General features: G+C 42.1%; 1 protein-coding gene across 15 annotated transcripts in view; it reads left to right on the forward strand.

Annotated features, from left to right (window-relative positions):
• The window catches only part of SYT14 (synaptotagmin 14), a 151,267-nt gene that overhangs the window by 15,029 nt on the left and 112,170 nt on the right, over positions 1–24,068 (forward strand). For 4 of the 15 annotated variants that reach the window (XM_077338173.1, XM_077338156.1, XM_077338182.1 and 1 more), the window contains 3 exons: positions 6,449–6,496; positions 9,706–9,814; positions 16,851–16,933. In XM_077338173.1, coding sequence (XP_077194288.1) covers positions 16,885–16,933 — 49 coding nt within the window. In that variant the 5' untranslated portion in view covers positions 6,449–6,496; positions 9,706–9,814; positions 16,851–16,884. Of the gene's footprint in view, positions 1–6,005; positions 6,262–6,448; positions 6,497–9,705; positions 9,819–16,850; positions 16,934–24,068 lie in introns of all 15 variants that reach the window. The other 11 variants (XM_077338250.1, XM_077338140.1, XM_077338236.1 and 8 more) reach the window with 6 other exon arrangements.

Here is a 24,068-nt window from a genome sequence, read left to right on the forward strand (position 1 = left end):
TGCCATCAGGGATTGGGGCCTGCCTGATCCCCTGGACAACGATCAGCCTTGGACCTGCCAGGCAGATACCCAGCCTTTAGTGCCATTCTACAGAAAACCTCATGTATCTGAAGGACTGCCTCTTCCAATATGTCTCCCTGAGAGCACTTTGTTCATCTGGTATAAATTTATTGGTAGTCCCTAGCCCCAAAGACATCTGCTTGGTTTCAACCAGAGCCAGGGCCTCTTCAGCCCTGGCTACAAGCTGGTGGCATGAGCTGCCATGTTAAGCTAAATGCTTAAATTATCTCTTATGCTCTGATCAAAAATAGGGGAAATTAGCTATGCAAAAAGATATAAATAGCAAAATCTGTCTGCAGTGTATTACAAGGTAATTAATCCTTTCAGGAATCCACAGGAGACCACAAATACTGTGAGGTAGAGTTGCATTGGTAATAGCCATATGAGATCAGGACCCTGACAGAGCTATAACAGTTCTGCAGGACCTGTAAGATGGCACTCTTCCATCAGGCCTGTGGTTGAGGCCAAAGTTATATGGGCCTCCCTCCACTCTATTTTCAAGTTCCTTCTCCCCCACTCTGTTCCACATGCCAGTGCTAGATGCTACTTGCCATAGACGTTGGGCAGGTAAAGTATAATGACTGGATATATGTGTGTGTGAGGGGGAGGTAGTTAGACAGAATTTAGTTAGTGGGTTGATATTTTAATCATATTTAATTTAATTTATAGTTTTTATGTATTTTATAATCCGTGTTGTAAACCACTCTTATGGGAATAGGGTGAGATAGATAGACAGATAGACAGACAGATAGATACATAGATACATAGATACATAGATAAACAATTCTAGAATATACTGTACAATATTAGTGTCCTTATGGTTTGATTGGACTACTTGATATATGGAAGGACTTAATTTCTTGATATATCTGAGAAGTTTATTTACTTACATTCTAAGAGAAGTTGATCCAGGTCCAGTGCAAGATATTATATGCACACCCAAGTGGGGCCCTGCGGGACTCACTGGGGAAATCCTATTTCCATAAGCCCTGGCTTCTTTCTATTTCCTCTCACTCCTCTATGGAGCCTAGAGTGGCTCCAGGTCTCTGAAGCTGCCTCCAAGAATGGAGTGGCTCTTGGAGGCTGCTGTTTCCAGGTCCCAAATGGCTCCTAAGTGCTACTGCTTCAGCCAGGCCTGGAGCAGCTCCTGGATGTCAATCTGGTCCTGAAATGGGCTCTTGATGACAACTCCACTGTGGCCAGACCTGGAGCAGCTTTTGAAGACTGCTGCAATTGGGTCCAAAACAGGTCCAGGACATCACTGTGCCTCCCCAACAAAGGTAAATCTATTCTCTGTGCATGTACAGGCAATAGTGCTATTTTGGAGGGATTTAATCCCATAACATTTTGGTTAAGGTTTTTGATTCTTCTGCAGACCTAGGATGGCTGTACCCAGAAGTAACAAAAGATAGCTCAATTGCTGGGTTATCCTTATATTTCTCTGGCTTTCTTAACCAGGGTTTCATGAAACTCTGAGGTTTCCGTAGTGGGTGGGAGGTAATTAATTTTTAGTATACTTTTAAAATCATTGTTAAACATGTGTCAGGAGATATGGCCATATATGTTTATGTCAACCCTCCCACCTCCCAAAATGACCAATGATGGACCTGGAGGGGGTGAGAAGAAAAGGAATCTTATGCTTCCCATATTCTGCATAATCGCATCACTTTTGGGGTTTCTTGAAGTCTGAATAATGTTTCAGGGGTTTCTCAATAGTAAAAAAACTTGAAAAAGTAATTATTATATTCAAAAACTTGAATAATGTAATTATATATATATATATAATAACTTATATAACCATTAACTAAATACTAAGAATCTATGGGAAAAGAATAGATCCAAAGGTGTTAAACTGGCTTATTTCTCTCCTCATTCCCATCCCCTTCAAACTAGTTCTACACCCTCAACATTCAATACCTCTTGTTAGGAAATGAACATCCTCCTTAACTAGCATGCTTTAATCTTAGCCATGGTTCCTCTTAATATTTGTGAAATTGAGTCATAGAATAACAGAATCATAGAGTTAGAAGGAGTCACACAGGCCATCTAGTCCAACCCCCTGCTCAATGCAGGATCAGCCCAAAGCTTCCTAAAGCATCCAAGAAAAGTGTGTATCCAACCTTTGCTTGAAGACTGCCAGTGAGGGGGAGCTCACCACCTCCTTAGGCAGCCTATTCCACTGCTGAACTACTCTGACTTTCACAGTCTTTCACATGTTTTTCCTGATATCTAGCCTATTTCGTTGTACTTGTACTTGTAGTTTAAACACTGCAGCCAATGGAAACAGTTGCCCTCCTCTAAGCGACAACTTTTCAAATACTTAAAGAGGACTATCATGTCCCCTCTCAACCTCCTTTTCTCCAGGCTGAACATTTCCAGGTCCCTCAAACTATCTTCATAGGGCTTGGTCCCTTGGCCCCAGATCATCCTCGTCGCTCTCCTCTGTACCCTTGCAATTTTATCCACATCCTTCTTGAAGTGAGGCCTCCAGAATTACACACAGTACTCCAGGTATGGTCTTACCAGTGCCCTATACAATGAGAAGAGCCTCTTGTGGCGCAGAGTGGTAAGACAGCCGTCTGAAAGCTTTGCCCATGAGGCTGGGAGTTCAATCCCAGCAGCCGGCTCAAGGTTGACTCAGCCTTCCATCCTTCCGAGGTTGGTAAAATGAGTACCCAGCTTGCTGGGGGGTAAACGGTAATGACTGGGGAAGGCACTGGCAAACCACCCCGTATTGAGTCTGCCATGAAAACGCTGGAGGGCGTCACCCCAAGGGTCAGACATGACTCGGTGCTTGCACAGGGGATACCTTTACCTTTACCTTATACAATGAGACTATGACATCTTGTGATTTTGATGTGATGCCCCTGTTGATACAGCCCAAAATGGCATTAGCCATTTTTACCGCTGCATCACACTGCCTGCTCAAGGTCTCATTCACATACAGTGTTACCTAGAAGCATATCCCCCATCCAGTAGGCATGCTTTTCATTTTTCTGACCCAGATGCAGAACTTTACACTTATCTTTATTAAATTGCATCTTGTTCTCATTTGCCCATATTCCCATTGTGTTTAGATCTCATTGAACTCTGTCTCTATCTTCTGGAGTATTTGCCAGTCCTCCCAGGGTGTCCAAGTTGGAATAGGGCCAATCAGCGTGCGACCAGCTTGGCCCGGGCGGGCCCCTACGACTTCCACCCTCGGTCGCCAGCCACTTGCTGCCATGCCACCCTAAACACACACCCGCACATACATGCCTGCCTGCCAGGGCCAGTGCTCCGTTCCTCCACCTGCCAGCCTGATGCTGTGGAGCACACCCGCCACTCGCACTGCACAGGACGAGCTGCCTGCCCAGCTTTAGAATCATAGAATCATAGAATCATAGAGTTGGAAGGGGCCATACAGGCCATCTAGTCCAACCCCCTGCTCAACGCAGGATCAGCCCAAAGCATCCAAGAAAAGTGTGTATCCAGCCTTTGCTTGAAGACTGCCAGTGAGGGGGAGTTCACCACCTCCTTAGGCAGCCTATTCCACTGCTGAACTACTCTGACTGTGAAAATTTTTTTCCTGATATCTAGCCTGTATCGTTGTACTTGAAGTTTAAACCCATTACTGCGTGTTCTCTCCTCTGCAGCCAACAGGAACAGCATCCTGCCCTCCTCCAAGTGACAACCTTTAGATACTTAAAGAGGACTACCATGTCCCCTCTCAACCTCCTTTTCTCCAGGCTGAACATTCCCAAGTCCCTCAACCTATCTTCATAGGGCTTGGTTCCTTGGCCCCAGATCATCTTCGTTGCTCTCCTCTGTACCCTTTCAATTTTATCTACGTCCTTCTTGAAGTGAGGCCTCCAGAACTGCACACAGTACTCCAGGTGTGGTCTGACCAGTGCCGTATACAATGGGACTATGACATCATGTGATGCCCCTGTTGATACAGCCCAAAATGGCATTCGCCTTTTTTACCGCTGCATCACATTGCCTGCTCATGTTTAGTTTACAATCCACAAGTACCCCAAGGTCTCGTTCACACACAGTGTTACCTAGAAACATATCCCCCATCCAGTAGACATGCTTTTCATTTTTCTGACCCAGATGCAGAACTTTACACTTATCTTTATTAAATTGCATCATGTTCTCATTTGCCCATATTTCCCATTGTGTTCAGATCTCGTTGAACTCTGTCTCTATCTTCCGGAGTATTTGCCAGTCATCCCAATTTGGTGTCATCTGCAAACTTGATGAGTAGTCCCTCCACCCCCTCATCTAGATCATTAATAAATACGTTAAAAAGTACCGGGCCGAGCCCCGAGCCCTGAGGTACCCCGCTACTCACCTCTATCCAGTCTGATGAAACACCATTGACAACAAATCTTTGAGTGCGGTTCTCTAATCAATGCCCTATCCACCTGACTATCTGAAAATCCAGATTGCAGTCCTTCAATTTATCCACCAGAACATCATGGTGAACCTTGTCAAAAGCTTTACTAAAATCCAAGTAAATGACATCAACCAAATTTCCACGATCCAACAAACCTGTTACTTGGTCAAAAAAGGAAACCAGGTTGGTCTGGCAAGACCTGTTGGAGACAAATCCATGCTGACTTCCTTGGATCACCAAATTGTCCTCCAGAAGTTTGCAGATCGCTCCCTTTAATATCTTCTCCATTATCTTCCCCACAACAGAGGTCAGACTCACTGGTCTGTAGTTTCCCGGGTCATCCTTCCTCCCTTTTTTGAAGATCGTAATAACGTTTACTCTCTTCCAGTCCTCCGGAACGTCTCCAGTCCTAAAAGAGGTCCCGAAAATGATGGACAAGGGCTATGGAAGTTCTCTGGAAAGTTCTTTGAGCACTCTCTGGTCCATTTCATCCGGCCCAGGGGATTTGAACTCATCCAGTGCAGCTAAATGCCTCTCAACAACCTCTCTATCCATGTTAACCTGCCACTCAGACACTATCCTTTGGCTACTGCCATCTCTAGATGTGCATAAACCCTTTTGACCTGTGGGGAAAAACAGATGTAAAATAGGCACTAAGCCTTTCTGCTTTCTCTGCATCTTCCGTTAGAGTTTGCCCATCCACACCCAACAGTGGGCCTATTGCCTCCTTTACGTTTGCTCTTCACATAACTGAAAAATCTTTTCTTGTTACAATGGGCTTCCCTGGCCAATCTTGGCTCAATCTCAGCTTTGGCCTTTCTGATGATTGATTTACAGTGCCTAGTAACCTGAAGGTACTCTTCGAGCTCTGTCCTTCCCTCCATTTACTGAACATTTTCCTTTTCTTTCTTAGTTCCTCTTGAAGTTCTCTGTTCATCCAAATAGGCTTCTTAGAGCTCCTGCAGTGTTTTCATCTTTCTTTACCTGCAGCCGTGCCGCTATCAAAGGACTGCCCCCTCTGCCAACTAACCAGCCGGGCCCGTTGCCGACTCTCAGCCCGCTGCCCACCCAAATGCACCCATAGGGGAGCTGCCCTGCCCCTGGAGCCCACAGAGGACCAAGAGCCGGAGATGGTGCCCTGGCAGCCATGCCCATGATCCACCACTGCAGCGTGACCAGCACCCCGAACATAAGGAGGAGGAAGCAGCCCTGCACCTGCCGACTCTACAGCCACACCACTCGTGAACGTTGCCTCCGAGCCTTCCAAGGAGCTAACAGGCCTCTCTCTGCTTCCTGCAACCTCCCTCCCTCCCGCCTGTTTGCCACTAGTGCCTGCTGCATTGAGAATGCAGTGGGCTTGAAGACTAGTTTTTAAATATGTATATTCTTAAGTGTTTTCAGTTTATTTGAAGAGTTCCCGGTATACACAGAACCCCCTTCTTTTCTGTAGAACAATGTGTTCACCTGGCTAAATCTCAGTATTGTGGCATGATAGTACAATTGGCCTGATTATTGAAGTTTGGGATAGTAGCAGTGGCTGACTCCTATTTTATTAATCTAACAGGGCTCTTTTAGCTTCAAAACTGTCAGAGACCTTTAAAACTGGCAGTTTTATGAGCGATGGGTGAAACAGCAGGATGAAGGATGTACATCTGATGACATGCATCTCTGATCCTAGTCTAGTCTTCATGGATACTGTAGTATATTCATCAGACTCAACTGCACCAGTTTCAGCTCCCCACTTGATTTTCATCTCTTTCCTTTTAACTGGTGTTCAACTGTTATCAGAGTTCTGTGGCTCCTAAAGGGCAATGAGCATGGTTAGTGTTTGTCATACTATTTTAAAAATTAAAAACAACACAGTAATATCTGTCTGCTTATTGAGGGATGGATTCCCTTTACTATTCAGAAACTTTGCCTAAGTGTGGCTGCATTTTGCTAGTCTCATATGCTTGGTATTCTACTGGTGGAATTTATTCTACATTGCAATTCTCTTTTTATTAATAGGTGGAGAAAGAACCTGTGGCGTACATGAACTAATCTGCATTAGAAAAGGTAAACATTATTTATTATTTAAAATATTTGATTATTCATACCAGATGATGGAGCCTCTTGTGGCGCAGAGTGGTAAGGCAGCCGTCTGAAAGCTTTGCCCATGAGGCTGGGAGTTCAATCCCAGCAGCCGGCTCAAGGTTGACTCAGCCTTCCATCCTTCCGAGGTCGGTAAAATGAGTACCCAGCTTGCTGGGGGGTAAACAGTAATGACTGGGGAAGGCACTGGCAAACCACCCCGTATTGAGTCTGCCATGAAAACGCTAGAGGGCGTCAACCCAAGGGTCAGACATGACTTGGTGCTTGCACAGGGGATACCTTTACCTTTACCTTACCAGATGATGAAAATTAATTTACAAAATCTGTACTAGATAGTTTGATCACATTGCAGCATAGTTCAGACATCATACCAAATTACCTTATTTTGCGTCCAGTTGTAACAGCTAGACTAGAGCTGTTTTCATTTTCAGTCGATTTAGCATTGCAGTTTAAATAAGACAGTAGCTTCAGACCTGTAGTCCAATATCCTATTTTACACTGTGGGCAGCCAGTTGTTCTTTAGGGCCTTCTAACATTGATATTCAGAAGTTTAATGCATCTGGATATGGAGGTTCCTTTTAGTCACCTTGACTAACAGACACTGGCTAACAGACTACGCTCCAGTAATCTCGCTAATTCCCTTTTAAAACTATCTGTGCTTGTGGCCATCATTGCATTCACCTACAGTGAATTGTACAAGTTAATTACTATACCCCCGAATTCTACTATTCTCTGTCCAGTTTAGGTGCACTGAACTTTATCATCTGTGTTTATAGTTTTTTTATTCAGATCATGCCAAATTATAGTTTCACAAATCTACTTTAAATTATGATTTTTCATCCTTGATTGATGCTGATGGTTACTTCCAGTTACCACATTATGTGAAGGTCTTACTTAACCATAGTTAAATTTACTTAGACATGGTTTAATATGACCTGTATAGCCAGTGTGATTTAGTTGACAGAATCTTGGAAATGAATTGAGAAGACCTTGATGCACATCCCCAATCGACTGTGAAGTTTACTGGGTAATTTACGATTATTGTCCCATCATTGAGGCCTAACTTACCTTACAAAGACATTGTAAAACAATTGCCAGTGTGCATTGCTTTAAGAACCTTGAAAGCAGAGTAAGAAAAGTGTGACAAGGAAAGTGAAACAGATAGCTCTGTTGAAGTAATAGAACAAAGTTTGAGTCCAGTTGCAGGTATAATTTGCACACTTCTTCAGATATATTGAAACAGACTTACTCACACCTTACAAATGGGGAGGAGTTGATAATACTAAACTCTTCAGCACTCAGCTATTATATCAATTGGCTCTCAGCTATTGCTGGCCAATCAGCATGGTTGGAGTTGCCTATTGCTCAAGAACTCTCTCATTTTAACCCTTCACTTGCTTTTTGCTGCTACTTTAGCATAGTGTTTTTCAACCTTTTGACCATGGAGGACCCCCTGAAGTATTCTTCAGGCTGAGGACCTCCAGAAGTGATTTCAGTTAGCCATACCCACGGCAGTCATGTGCCACTGGAAGTGACATCAACCAGATACTCCCACTGGATGTGTCATTAACAGACTACTCCCATATTGCAGGAAGTGGTGTTACTCTTCCTGTGTCACCAGAATTCACGTATCTGTTAGATCCACTTCACCCCACCTACATTTGAGTTTCCCACATTACTAGAGATGCCAGCTGGGAGGGCGCCAGGTGCCATCAGGAGGCCAACCAGCAGGCCTAGAACTCCAGAAGCACTTTTCCATTGGTTGTTTTCTGGCACAGGGTCTCTGGGGACTTGTAATTCACACGGCCTTCCCTGTGTGGTGCACGGGTTCTTGATGGCCTTGGAGATCTGGCCACTGCGTGACACAGACTGGATGGGCCATTGGCATGACCCAACATGGCACCTTTTTGTTATTATAACTGGGACAGTGATGGTCTTATTCTTGGTGCTTGGCAACAGTGGGAGGGCTTCTGGAGTTCTGGCCCTGTTGGTGGACCTCTTGAAGATCTCTGGGATTTGATGACTGTATGACACAGAGGGCTGGACTGATCCATCATGGCCTCTCATGTTCTTATGGGTAGCTGGCAGCCCATCTGATAATTATGCCCAGTTAGGAATTGGGCTGGCTTCTGAAAGGTTACACTGCAGGAAAGTATGGAGGAAGAAGCTGTGACCAGAGGGAGGACACCTTATCCTGCCCAGAGAGATCCAGCCCCCTTGCTCAGGCTTCGGCCACAGCCTCTTGAATCCAACTCAGGTACCTTTTCCCTGAAGAAGAACAAATAGCCAGCCCAGAGTGCAGGTTTTGTTCTGTTCATGAAGGGGATCAGTTTGTACTTGCCAGCCTCCCCCCCCCCGGGAGGTTGGCACCTCTAGCAATGTTTGAAAGTCAAATGTAGGTAGGGGTAGGGTGGGTCTAATAGATATGTCAATTCTGGTGACACAGGAAGAGGCCTGGGAACCCCGATTCCTGTGATGGGAAAGCGATAGTGTGCGTAGCATCATCACTAATAAAATAAATCACTAATAATACTAGTTAAATAAGAAGTTAGTTTCATTTTTGTGTGTGCAATATGCTAAATAGCAAACCTTTCCTGAGAAAAAACAAGTAAATATTCATCTCAGCTGTCATAAATCCCACCGTGCAAAGCAGCAATTATCTTCAGGGAAAATGATCTGTGTAATTTGGATGTGTTTTGGGGAGGTCCCCTGGCAATACCAGGAGGTTGGCAAGCCTAGGACCTGGAAATATATTTTCTCAGGGTTAGAAATGGCTGCCAGGGCAAAGGGAAACCTGGGAAGAAAGGAATCCTTATGCAAGCTGACCTTGCACTGGATCCAGATATAGTAGCTCTCGGCTAGGGATGCCAGCCTCTAGGTTGGACTGGGGGATCCCCTGGAATTACTGCTCATCTCCAGTTCCCCTGGAGATCAGTGCCCCTGGAGAAAATGGCTCCTTGGGAGGGTGGACTCTGTAGCATTGTGCCCCACACAGGGTCAGGGATGCCAGCCTCCAGGTGGGACTCCCTACTGTCTTCCTTATTGTTGGGGCATGCAAGAGGAGATGTTGCGGGGGGGGGGGCTAAGGGCTATTAAGAGCCAGCCTCTTCTCCCCCCCTCCCCCAGCCATCCTCCCCACACAAGCTCTGGCTCCCTTTCCTTTGCTTCACCAGTTTTAGGTAGGAAAACAGAACCTCCCAACGCTGCAGGAAAGGAACATTCTCCAAGGAGCAAAAATACCAACAAACCAGCTTGATGAAGACTGCAGGCAGTGGAGACACAGTAGGTAGTTTAAGTTGGGACTAAGTATGCAGACTTTACTTCTGTCCAGCCGGGAAAACCATCAGTGGACTAAACCACTCCTGTTCTCAAGCCTAGCTAAGGCAGCCGAGGAAATGCCAGGGACCCCTTCCAACTCCCCCACAGACCCCGGGTTGGGAGACACTGCTTTAGTATTTGGAACCTTACTATTATAATAGTAAATTATAATGATAAATTCACACTGTTAAAGTTTAATTCTGGGTATAATCAAGAAATGAGTGACTTAGCATGTATAGTGAATTAAATCACTGGCAGTTTTCAAGCAAAGGTTGGATACACACTTTTCTTGGATGTTTTAGATGCTTAGGGCTAATCCTGCATAGAGCAGGGGGTTGGACTAGATGGCCTGTATGGCCTTTTCCAACTCTATGTTTCTATGATTCTATGAAGATGCAATTTAATAAAGATAAGTGGAAAGTTCTGCATCTGGGTCATAAAAATGAAAAGCATGCCTACTGGATGGGGGATACGCTTCTAGGTAACACTGTGTGTGAACGAGACCTTGGGGTACTTGTGGATTGTAACTAAACATGAGCAGGCAGTGTGATGCAGCGGTAAAAAAGGCTAATGCCATTTTTGGCTGTATCAACGGGGGCATCACATCAAAATCACAAGATGTCATAGTCCCATTGTATACGGCACCGGTCAGACCACACCTGGAGTACTGTGTGCAGTTCTGGAGGCCTCATTTCAAGAAGGACGTAGATAAAAATGAAAGGGTACAGAGGAGAGCAACGAAGATGATCTGGGGCCAAGGGACCAAGCCCTATGAAGATAGGTTGAGGGACTTCGGAATATTCAGCCTGGAGAAAAGGAGGTTGAGAGGGGGCATGATAGTCCTCTTTAAGTATGTGAAAGGTTGTCACTTGGAGGAGGGCAGGATGCTGTTTCTCTTGGGTGCAGAGGAGAGGACACGCAGTAATGGGTTTAAACTACAAGTACAACGATATAGGCTAGATATCAGGAAAAAAATTTTTACAGTAGTTCAGCAGTGGAATAGGCTGCCTAAGGAGGTGGTAAACTCCCCCTCACTGGCAGTCTTCAAGCAAAGGTTGGATACACACTTTTCTTGGATGCTTTAGGATGCTTAAGGCTGATCCTGCGTTGAGCAGGGGGTTGGACTAGATGGCCTTTATGGCCCCTTCCAACTCTATGATTCTATGATTTCTATGATTTCTAAATCTCTGTGGGTTCTATTGCCTGAATATTATAATAAATTATAATTCTGTAATCCCCTGTTCTAGTCTGTTTCTGAAATTCCTTTGCAATAAAACAGCTATTTGGAGGGCTCCCATTGAGTGTCCTGAGATGTTGAAATGTTGTCCTATAGGTTTATCAGTTTTGTGATTCCTGATATCAGATTTTTGTCCACTTATCCTTTGACATGGGGTTTGATCTGTTTACCTTATATAGACAATTGAAGAGCAATGTTGGCATTTAATGACATATTCAGTGGTAGAAGATGTAGGATCACTCACCTTTCATTCTTTTTGTCTATCACACCTATAACACTTGGAAGGAGAAAGCTGGTCTGTCAAGTGTTCCAGTTACTGGAACATGGATCTTGAAAAGCATCATTTTAGCTGATTGTCAGATCAGGATTATATAATGTTCACTGTAGCTAGAGAAGTAGCTGACCCACGGGTGACCCGGCTGCTGGCCTCAGCGTCGCTCACTCACCGGCTGCCTGGCGTCGAACTGCTGCTGCTCCAGCTCGGTCATCACTCGGTTGAGCGCATAGATCTGGGCGCGCTGCCGCTGCTTGAGCTCCTGCTGGGCGGCGCGCTGCTTGGCCTTCTCCCTGCGGCTGCTGGGTGGCTCCTGGACCTTGGGCGACGGTGGCGGCTTCTTGCACTGATTCCCGCCCTGGCGAAGGGAGCAACTGTGAGCCGCGCTCTGCGCGGCTCACAGTTGCTCCATACGCCAGGGCGGGAATCGGCCGGGCCAATCGTCTGTCCGGAGGAAGGGGCCAATTGGCAATCGGAGTAGTCCCTCCACCCCCTCATCTAGATCATTAATAAATACGTGAAAAAGTACCGGACCGAGCCCCGAGCCCTGAGGTACCCCGCTACTCACCTCCCTCCAGTCTGATGAAACACCATTGACAACAACTCTTTGAGTGTGGTTCTCTAACCAATTTCCTATCCACCTAACTATCTGAAAATCCAGATTGCAGTCCTTCAATTAATCCATCATAACATCATGGGGAACCTTATCAAAAGCTTTACTGAAATCCAAGTAAATGACATCAACCGAATTTCCACGATCCAGCAAACCTGTTACTTGGTCAAAAAAGGTAACCAGGTTGGTCTGACAGGACCTGTTGGAGACAAATCCATGCTAGCTTCCTTGGATCACAAATTGTCCTGCAGATGTTTGCAGATTGCTCCCTTTAATATCTGCTCCATTATCTTAACCACAACAGAGGTCAGACTCACTGGTCTGGAGTTTCCCGGATTACCCTTCCTCCCTTTTTTGAAGATCGGAATAATGTTTGCTCTCGTCCAGTCCTCCAGGACATCTCCAGTCCTTGAAGAGGTCCCGAAGATGATGGACAAGGGTTGTGCAAGTTCTCTGGAACGTTCTTTGAGCACTCTTGGGTGCATTTCATCCGGCCCAGGGGATTTGAACTCATCCGGTGCAGCTAAATGCCTCTCGACAACCCCTCTGTCCATGTCAACCTGCCACCCAGACACTATATCTTGGCTACTGCCATCTCTAGATGTGCCTAAATCCTGTGACCTGTGAGAAAAAACAGATGTAAAATAGGCGCTGAGCCTTTCTGCTTTCTCTGCATCCTCCTTTAGAGTTTGTCCATCCGCACCCAACAGTGGGCCTATTGCCTCCTTTACTTTACGTTTGCTCCTCACATAACTGAAAAATCCTTTCTTGTTACAGTGGGCTTCCCTGGCCAATCTTAGCTCACTCTCAGCTTTGGCCTTTCTGATGATTGATCTACAGTGCCTAGTAACCTGTAGGTACTCTTCTTTGCAACTGATAAACGGTAATGACTGGGGAAGGCACTGGCAAACTAACCCCGTATTGAGTCTGCCAAGAAAACGCTAGTGGGCATCACCCCATGGGTCAGACATGACCTGGTGCTTGCACAGGGGATACCTTTTACTCTTCTTTAGAGCTCTGTCCTTCTCTCCATTTCCTGAACATTTCCCTTTTCTTTCTTAGTTCCTCTTGAAGTTCTCTGTTCATCCAAATAGGCTTCTTAGAGCTCCTGCAGTGTTTTCGTCTTTCTGGGATAGTCATTGATTGAGCATGCGATAGCTCTTGTTTGAGTAGCGCCCACCCTTAACATGCTCTCTTCCCTTCCAGCATTCTCATCCATGGTACGTCCCTGAGTTTATTAAAGTTTGCCCTACAAAAACCCAACATCTGCGTCTGGCTACAAGCTTCCTTGCCTCCCCATCTCAAAAGGAATTCTATGAGGACATGGTCACTTCCCCCCTAGGATCCCCACCTCCTTCACCTCATCCACCAACTGTAAACAAGGCCTGTAAAATTCAAGAAATCTTCCAGACAGATATCCTGTTTGTATATGTGTAGGATTCCCTTTTTAGAACTCATCTTCAAGCCATATATAAGCTATAACTAACATTTCAATGATTCTGAAGAAAATATGCTTACCTGATTCAAGTATTTGAAGAACTGTTCATGGCATTGTCATAAATCAGCTACATAGAATTAAAACTAGTTTTGCAGCTGATAAAATAGGCACACACACTACGAATCACTGTGGGTCTCTAGCTGTGTCTTATAATTTTGTTAATCCTAAAATATTTATAGATGTTAGTAACTGCCTACAAAGAGGCATGATGGTTATAAATTGCTTCACATATTGTAGCAGAGCTTATAATATATATGTATGCACATATAATTGTGTTATAAATAGATAGGTTAGCATAACCATAATAAAATGCAAGATATTCGGAAACACATTCTGCTGTTAAACTTCAGCAAAGATTATTTCAAAACAGTGTTAACAGAATGCCCAGGGAATTAAAATTGTTTCCATCCATTACCTAAAGAATGCTATGCTAGATACCTGGTGAATTTCTGTTGGAAGGGCATTCCACTACTACTACTACTACTACTACTACTACTACTACTACTACTACCACCACCACCACCGCCGCCGCCGCCTCCGCTGCTGCTGCTGCTGCTGCTGCTGCTGCTGCTGCTGCTACTACTACTACTACTACTACAGTTGTAGGCTGCTGTTCCCGGCCTGCTTTCTCACAGCAGCTAACAGCAATAAAATATACAATATAATCATACAAAACAAAATTACCATCTACATCCTCCAAATGCTACTGCCAATTCCCCCCCCCCCAGTCTGCCAACCTACCAAATCCAATCCTAAATCAGATTCCAAGACGCCAGGGGTGATGTCAGAAGCGAGTGACCCCAGGCTGACCTTAACCAAAGGCTTTGTCTTGCAGACCTTGTGGAACATAATTAGCTCTGGCATTGCCCTCAGCTCTTCTGGAAGCTCATTCCATCAGGTTGGGGCCAGGGCCAAAAAGAGCCCTGCAGGAGGTATAGGGAGGGAGACAGTCCCTCAAGTACACTGGACTCAGACCGTGTATAGCCTTAACGGTTAATACCAACACCTTGGACTTGATCTGGCACTCAACTGGTAACCAATCTAGCTGCCTCAGCACTGGCTGAATATGGGCCCTCCAAGGTGTTCTTGTGAAGACACTAGCAGCTGCATTTTGCACCAGCTGAAGCTTCCGGGTCAAAGCTAAGGGAAGGCCTGCATAGAGCGAGATACAGAAATCCAACCTGTAAATGACTGTTGCATGGATCACTATGGCCAGGTGTTTTGGGGACAGATATTATGCTAGTAGCCTTGCCTGGTGACCCCCATCTTTTTTTTTTTTTAGTTTTATTATTTATTGTTAATAAAGCATTTACAGAAAGGTAAAAAAGAAAAAAGCGACCAGCTAATAAGTAATTATTAATACATAGTCTATACATAGTCTATACATGTATACTATACATATTATAGTCTGATATTATCTCAAGAAATATGTAGTCAGTTCCCATTGCATATTAACCCTAACCTAACAGTTACTGCTGTCTTAAGAAAGTCCAGGTAATTGCTCCACTGTTCATCATATTCTTCAGGTGGTTTATTATTAACCATGTTAGTGAGTCTTGCCATTTTTGCTAAGTCCGCTAATTTGTCTAGCCATGTAGAAATAGTTGGGGTCTCAGTCGCCTTCCAGTGCTTCGCCCACACCAACCGCGCCGCCGTAGTTGCATGGAAGAAGAGGATTCTAGATGAACTTGGTAAAGCACTTGGATGAAAACTTACCCAATGAAGCTTGAATCTATGTTGCTATTGTATTTTAAATATTTCCTGTAACACCATATGTATTTTAGCCCAATACTTTTTTGCTTTCTCACAATTCCACCACATATGATAAAAGGAACCTATTGCTTTATTACATTTCCAAAATTTATTATCAAACCTATCTGAGATTTTTGCAATTACCTTTGGAGTAATATACCACCTATAAAACATCTTATACCAGTTTTCCCTTAAAATCTGTTGGTTTGTTTAGGAATTTTAATCCATACTCGTTCCCATTCCTCCATAGCAATTATAGAACCCAAATTATGCATCCATTTAATCATACAGTTCTTAACTTGTTCCGACTCGGTCTCATATTTCAAAAGTAGTTTATAGATCTGGCCCTGTAGTTGTGGTTTTTTGAGCAATAACATGTTTTCGAAATCACTAAGAAGCGAGTTTTTGTCCACACGGATCTCAAAGTTTGTTTTTAATCTAGATTTCAATTGATTATACTCCATCTACCATAGCTCATATCCTTCTTTGTTTAATACTTGCAAGCTTTTGAGCTCACCCGTTCTCGTTAGCAAGTCCTTGTACATTGGGCATGTTATTCTTTTTTGCTGCTGTCTAGAAAAATATGCCTCTATTGGCTATTTTAGTAGGTATGATGGAGAGCAGAGTCCTACCTATTATTGCCATCAGTCATTCATTCAGGATGTTCAAGACCTGCCTGATAAGAGAGGAATAGAGCTAAATATATTATTGTGATGGCTTTTCACTCCAAACCTCTGGATGACCTTTGGAAATTTTTAAACAGAGGCTGGATAGCCATCTGACGGAGAGGCTGATACTATGAAGATTCAAGGGGGTGGTAGGTGGAAGAGCGATAGGGTTGTGAGTGTCCTGCATAGTGCAGGGGGTTGGACTAGATGACTCAGGAGTCCTCTTCCAACTCTATGATTCTATGATTCTATGATTCTACCTCTCAAAGAAGTTTTACATACATATTAACCTTGTGAGACCCTATAACAAGGATGTCACAGAGTCAGGAAGCTGTCTTCTAGAACAGGGGTAGTCAACCTGTGGTCCTCCAGATGTCCATGGACTACAATGCTGGCAGGGGCTCATGGGAATTGTAGTCCATGCACATCTGGAGGACCACAGGTTGACTACCCCTCTTCTAGAACATCTTCTGGAACCAATCAGCTAAGTAAGAACATGGTAGCTTTGATCCCCAGGTGAAATTAGTTGAAGATATCATGGTTAATAGTGTTGAAAGTTGTTAAAAGATCTAGATGAATGAGTATGCATATACTCTCCCATTGCTTTTTAACAAAGGTTTCTATCAAGGTGACTGGCTTTTTTTGGTACTAAAACTAGACTAGAGCCCAGACTGAGATAACACTATATGACTGTTTTTATTCAGGACTTCCTAAAGATGGACAATCACTGCATGCTTGAGCATCTAACTCCAAAAGACATATCTGGTTAATAGTTATATAATTACTGTCATATACGAAGATAAATCATATATTGTTTTAGTTAGGTAGTTATGCAGATGTCTATTTGGCAGAATCAAACTTCATGTTAGAGAAAGGGATTTATTTGGTATACATCTTCATTTAAAAGTATAGGCTTTGTAATGAAAAGCAATTTTCTTACCCCTACCCTTTTATCTAGTTTTTAGAACTTCTGCTGGTTGTAGTTAGAACGCATGAGAATACGAAGGATGCTAAAGAACATGACAACCACCTTTGATATAGGTAACATGGCTCACAAGTAAAATGAAAATTTAGTTAAATTTTAGTATTGAGGTCTTACTTTAGGTATATGAATAGGGATTACTCTTTGTTTTAACATTAGAATAAAACCCAAACTGCAATATTGAAATTATGTGACATTAAACATGTATATAGAAACAATATATTAGATTAATTCCATAGGAAGTATGTTTGTTTATATGATGATTTCCACATTGTGCAGTACATGGGGTAGGAAACCCAAAATCAAACTGTATTCAACAATGTGGAAATTAGCCCTGAATATTATAGACTTGATATTGTGAGTTTAGTTGTGTTATAACAAAATGTATTGATTCAGAAAATGTTGAAGGTAAGTGCTTTGGAAAGTGTTACGAATATGAACAATTCAAGTGCGTAGCCATGTTGGTCTGAAGCAGCACAACAAAACAAAATCATAGTCCAGTGGCACCTGAACAAAGACAAACAATTGTAGAAACTTTTTCCTGGAAGGTTTTCAGAGAAAATGGCAGAAATGCTTTTGCTACAAGGTATTCAGTGGGAAATGCCATCATTTGCTATGATGCAATTCAGTTGTTTCAAGCATCCTACTATTTTTATAAGAAACGTAATTTATTTGCAGACTTTGTTAAAATGCAATTTAATCCATCCTAATTTGTATTTACAAGACGGTGAATTTAACCCCTAGAAAAAAGTCACTAAAATACTTGGATTAAACCAGTTTTAGTTCAAGTGGAATGAAATAGAATAAGTACTAACTAGAAAGTAGATTAATTCTTATTTATTTATTTCTGGAATTTATAGATTGAATCTTGCTCAAGAGTAGCTACATAACGCAGATTTGCTTCATGTTTAAGCAAGTTTCTGCATCATTAGGATTTGTTGTTTGTTAATGTTATCTGTGGGAATAAAGTAGTTATACTCAAGGTTTTATTATATCGGAAATGACTGTTATCCACCTGTTTCATGTAGGTTGATTTATTTATAAAATTTATTTCATTTATACTGATATGGCTTGGGACTTGCTCATGTGGAAAGATCTCTCATGCTACAGTTAGTAACATATGAACTGATTCCGAGTTGTGAATTTAAGCTGGACGTTTTCAGACTGAAACATTAGAAATAATACCATATGAAGGATCTTCTTTGATGTAGTCTCTACAGTTCTTGGATTACATAGCCACAAATAAGACTAAATTGTTTGTTTGCTTGTTTGCTTGTTGGTTTGTTTATATACCACCCTCCCGGAAGGCTCAGGGCGGTTTACATCAAACAGGAACAATACAAACAACTCAGTTTATAATAATACAATAATAACTATAACATTCTGAACAATAGAACATTGGGGAGAACAACGCTTACTGATGGCCTGGTAGGTGGGCTAATCTGCTATGATGGTTGTAGGAGGGAAGCTGAGGGGGGCCGATTGGAAGTGGTGGTACTAGTCGACCTCAACCAAATGCCTGGCAGAGGATCTCCCTTTTGCAGTCCCTGCGGAACTGTTCAGGTTCTGTCATTTGATTATGGTCAGATATCTTGATTATTTTCACCTTGCATTTTGTTGACATGAACATGCAGCTTTATATTTAAAGCACAATTTTACATAGATCGTATCCATCATTTGTGTTATTTTTGCTCTTCTGAAATACTATCTTAATGACAGTTTTGAAAAGTGTAGGCTTTGAAACTGTTATTTACTTGGCTTGTAGTGCCATCTAATGGCTAATTCATGAAAATACATTATAATAAATTATATACTATGGTGTAAGATGAACTTTTGTGTATAAATATTTGCTACATCTTGATATATAGCAGAGTTTTTAATTTCCTTCATTTTTCAATTAAAGTGAGATTAATATTAGCAAATTATTAAAACAAAAATCAAGACTTTTGCACCATTTTTAGAGTTTGGGAAGGGATTATCTCTGAAGTTCTGTAAACTGCAAAAGTATATACTACAGCTTAATTTTTGCAACATGTAAACAGTAAAGAAGGTCTACAATGGTATTATACAGCATGGTGTTCTGGATGACTGGTGAGGTCTAATTCGGAGACAGGTGTAGTAGCATCTAGATAAAGTGACCAGATTTTAACATTGGTAAAACGGGACACCATTGATTGGGGGGGGGGGGTCTTGATTAAAAATTTGGTCTATATGGAGCAACAAAAAGTTTCATAGAATGTGTAGAATGCAAAAATAGTATTGTAATATATATTTTTTAATTTCAACATAAGTACAATTTGCCAGGTGCCCCCAGATGTCCCTCCAAAAGTGGGACAATCTGGTGACCTTAATCTAGTTATATATCAGATTTAATTATTGGCAAGAAGTTAATTATTGGCAAGCAGACTGTGATAGCACAAATAGTGTACTGGGCAACAACATTTTTAGCTTTTTATTGGTGTAATAGACAGGTAATACTATTATGTCCACTTTATCTTTTGAATACAATGTAACTATTTACATCTTTAATATTGATAAACCCCCCAAAAAGTATACCATCCATTATTGATACATAGATAATTAAAGAGGGGTAAAGGTTTTAATAATAGAGTCCCATCAAAATATTTTACACAAAGATAAGCAGGTCACAAGCAAGGAACCTCTTTTAAGAATAGCTTCTAATCATACAGTCCCATATTTACAGGTTTGAAAAATTATCTTCCAACAATAGCTAGCATTCTCACTTGATAAGGCACACATTCTTGCCTAACTAAATATTTTATAACTTCACACACCATATAAAATTGTCTATACTTGAATATCTTTATTTATTTTGATAAGATATTCAAATATATTTTATCATGTTATTTATACTCTGCCTTTCTCAGTTTAGGTGGATTGCAAAACAGTTAGTCAATACAATCCACAGGATGGGACATTTGATCGAGATCAGAATTGTTCTTGGTCGAGATCAGAATTGTTCTCCTAAATTCCTAGCCACATCCTTTACAATGACTTGGCCTTTCAGTTAGACATTAGGCTTGAGGATATGCTTAGAAATTCAACAGTTCTAGCTTTCCCACTCACAAGCTATGCGCACTGTAAAAGGCAAAGTGCTTCTCTGACATGTTTATAGATTAAGTACAGCAGCAGACTGTGATAGCACAAATAGTGCACTGGGCTGAGCAGACTAGTATGAGAAGCTGTTGAGCCAGCCTATATAATCTGGAGGAGTAATAACAACCCTTTCCCCTCTATACTGAAGCCCATGACAGGGTTACTGTAAAGAAGGAAGGATGCACATTGCTGCAGTTAATATGGTTTAAAGTAACTTTATTGGATACATGCACATTACAAGATGATCTGTAACATATGCAAACTGCCTCCTCTGATAAGCATTTCTTTCAAGGTAATGCAAGGAAACTATGGGTTACCATACAATTTTATGTTATTATGAATGTGAGTGAATTTGTTGGTAGCTTATCTTTTCTTATCTTTTCTTTTAAATGGTTATTCATAGTAAAATTTCATATTAAAATTTTTTTTCAGTACCATGCTAACTAAATTGACCCTCCATGTTCAGATGTGGTTTGCCCATGAACACCAGGGTTTTATTTAAATATTATAATTTCACCTCATCATTTGAGGCAATGTACAGACAAAACAATAAAATATCACATAAAAAGTAACTCTAAAATAGACATCATTTGCATTAAAACATATACAGCAATTTTAGCACTCAAAACTGTACTAGCAACAAACTAAAATTGAAATTAAATAGCAAAAATAACAACAAAAAGTAAAAACTGAATAAAATAAGCATCAGCAACAATTAAAAAATAACACCAAATGGTAAAAGTCAGTGCACATATACTGGTATTTAAAGATAATAAGACATTGCAAAATATAGTCATCTCAATGTAGCTGCAGTTGAGGTTTCTAACCTATCATCCCTTAACTCTCAGCATGGTGGCTGTACAACAAGCAGTGCTCTCACAGCTGGTGAATCTTTCTAGAAGTACTCACCTTTATAGTAAGGGAGCATACTATTTATTGGTGAGAGGCAAAGCACAGAAGTCAAACAAACATCATAATTAACAACTGAATACTAGAAAGAGTTGAGATAATTAATCTTAGGTTGTAGGTCATGGCAGTCTTTCTGCAAAAATGACTTTCTGCAGAAAAGACTTTGAAAAATAGAAAAAAAAGTTTTTTTATTGAGCTTGGTAGATTTTGATATGACTTAAGTGAACACTTGTAGATCTCATATTGCAAATCTGCATTGATTACTGGAGCCTACAAGATAATTGCAGAAGAAAATCAGCTTGTGTTTCATAGATTTCAGCAGAATTTTTGACTGTGCGAATCATGAAAAGTTGTGCTAGCTTTTAAAAGAAATCGATATGCCTCAACATCTGGTTGTTTTGATGCACACCCTGTATTTGACAAAAGGACAGAATATAGTAGGACAGAGCATAGAGAAACAGAATGGTTTCCTGTTGTATTTTATCTCCTGTATTTTATCTCCTGTTGTGTTCAATCTCTAGGCAGAACATATCATGCAGAAAACTGGATTAGATTTAGATGAAGGTAGAGTTCACATAGGTGGAAGGAATATTTTTTTCATTTTAAAAGCTTTATTTCATCATATTCTGTTTTTTAATTTATTTTTTATTTTTATAAAGATATAGAAAAGAACAAGGAAAGAATTATTTATTTATTTATTTATTTATTTATTTATTTATTTATTAATTATATTTTTATACCACCCTCCCCGAAGGCTCAGGGTGGTTTACATAAGAACAAAGAACAATACATAAAACAGTCTATAGACATGTGAATAACCTTACAATAATAATAACTAATAGTTGTAACCATATAACAATATAACAGTATAAACAATATAAACAAAACAACAGTGCAACAATGCAAGCAGGTCCAGTGGATATTGGTGGAATTCTGAGGGGAGGGTGGGGTGGGCAGGGGGGGAGCAGGGGCCCTTCAGTTGCTGTTGATTATCTCTGGTCTCAACCAAATGCCTGGCGGAAGAGCTCCTTTTTGCAGGCCCTGCGGAACTGGTTAAGCTCCGTCAGGGCCCTGATCTCCTCCGGGAGCTCATTCCACCAGATGGGGGCCAGAACAGAGAATTCTCTGGCCCTGGTCGAGACCAGGCAGACTTCTTTAGGGCCAGGGATCCTTAGCTGGTTGGTAGCGGTGGAGCACAGAGCTCTTTTGGGGACATAGGCGGGGAGGTGATCCGTCAGGTACACTGGGCCCTGACCGCATATGGCCCTGAAGGTAATTACCAGAACCTTTAGTCTGATATGGAATTCAACTGGTAACCATTGCAGTTGGTGGAGAATGGGCCAGATGTAGGACCTCCACGGTGTTGCAGTGAGAATCCTGGCCGCTGTATTTTGAACCAGCTGTAGTTTCCAGGTCAAGGCTAAGGGCAGGCCTGTGTAGAGCGAGTTACAAAAGTCCAATCTAGAGGTGACCATCGCATAGGTAGGCCAGGTAGGGCGCTAGTAGCTTGGCTTGGCGGAGATGGTAGAATGCCAGCCGTGCTACCTTTGTGATCTGGGCATCCATTGTGAGAGAAGCATCCAGAATCACGCCTAGATTCCTGGCAGAGTGAGCCGTAGAGAGCTGTACACCATCCAGGGCAGGCAGACACACTTCCTCACATGGGCCGTTCCTACCCAGCCACAGGAACTCCCTCTTTGAAGGATTGAGCTTCAGACGACTCTGCTTGAGCCATCTCGTCACTGCTTCCAGGCAGCTGGCTAATGCTTCTGGGGGAGAGTCAGGGCGGCCATCCATCAGGAGGAAGAGTTGGGTGTCATCTGCGTATTGATGGCAACCCAGCCCAAACTTCCATACCAGTTGTGCGAGAGGGCGCATGAAGACGTTGAATAGGATAGGAGAGAGTACCGCTCCTTGTAGGACTCTGCAAGTAAGTTGTCGGCGGTCTGATGTTTACTCTCCTATTGCAACCCTCTGTCCACAATCCTGGAGGAAGGAGATCAGCCATTGAAGGGCTGTCCCTCGTATTCCGGCATCGATTAGGTGGCGATCTAGAAGCTCATGATCGACTGTGTCGAACACTGCTGAGAGGTCTAGTAATATCAGCAGTGCCGACCCACCTTGGTCCAACTGGCAACGGAGGTCGTCCGTCAGGGCGACTAGCGCTGTCTGTACCCCATGGCCAGGCCGGAAACCTGACTGGGATGGGTCTAGGACCGAAGCTTCTTTCAGGTATTCCGTCAGTTGGTTTGCGACTGCCCTTTCCATCATCTTCCCCAGAAACGCTAAATGCAAGTCGAGTCTGTAGTTGTTAGGCTCTCGCGGATCTAGAGATGTTTTTTTCAGCAGTGGGCGTACCACAGCCTCTTTCAATCCCTCTGGGAATTCTCCCATTGTGAGAGAACAATATCACCCCTCCCTATACCCTCCAAACTCCCCACTTGCTTGAAGTGTCGTATTGCCAAATATTCCAAATATCTGTTGTCTGTAAATATAAAAACAAAGCAACAACAAAAAAAACACCACTTTAACATAACATTTCCAACACTATGAACCTTGGATATTACCAAAATTACCCTTAAACTTAAACCAAGGCATCAAGATGATGTCTTGACCTTAGCCCAACATTTATAAATTTTCTCACATAAGAATTCCACAGTTCTTGATATTCGTCAACTGATTTCTGTTGACTATAGATTTAACCTTGTTGCAGTGATTGCATCGAAAATTAGGTTTTTAACACAATCGAAGAGCCTCACTGACAGATATCGAACACCATATTTCCAGGTTTGAATTAGATACTTAACATTTAACATTTCTGGTAGAACAATATGAACTTTGGCCCTGTAACTATACACTAATAAAAAAAGAGAGGGGAAAAAAAAACCCTCCCCACTTTATCATGACATTTCCAGCACTTACAATTATATTGCCTTAAAATCTTTTTGATTACCTTAGATGTTATATACCATTTATGTAAAAGTGTACAGAAAAAGAATAAAGAAAAGATTTCCAACACCTTGTTCCCCTTCCCTTTGCTTCTACTTTCTCTTCCCCAATCTTCTTTATTCTCATATCGAGGCTTACTGCACCTTGTTGTTCCAATTAGACTTTGGCATAGAAAGTGCAGGTGGAAGGAATATTAACAATTTGAGAGATGCAGAGGAC

Source organism: Paroedura picta, chromosome 1 (genome assembly GCF_049243985.1).
Source record: "Paroedura picta isolate Pp20150507F chromosome 1, Ppicta_v3.0, whole genome shotgun sequence".
Taxonomy (NCBI): Eukaryota; Metazoa; Chordata; class Lepidosauria; order Squamata; family Gekkonidae; genus Paroedura; species Paroedura picta.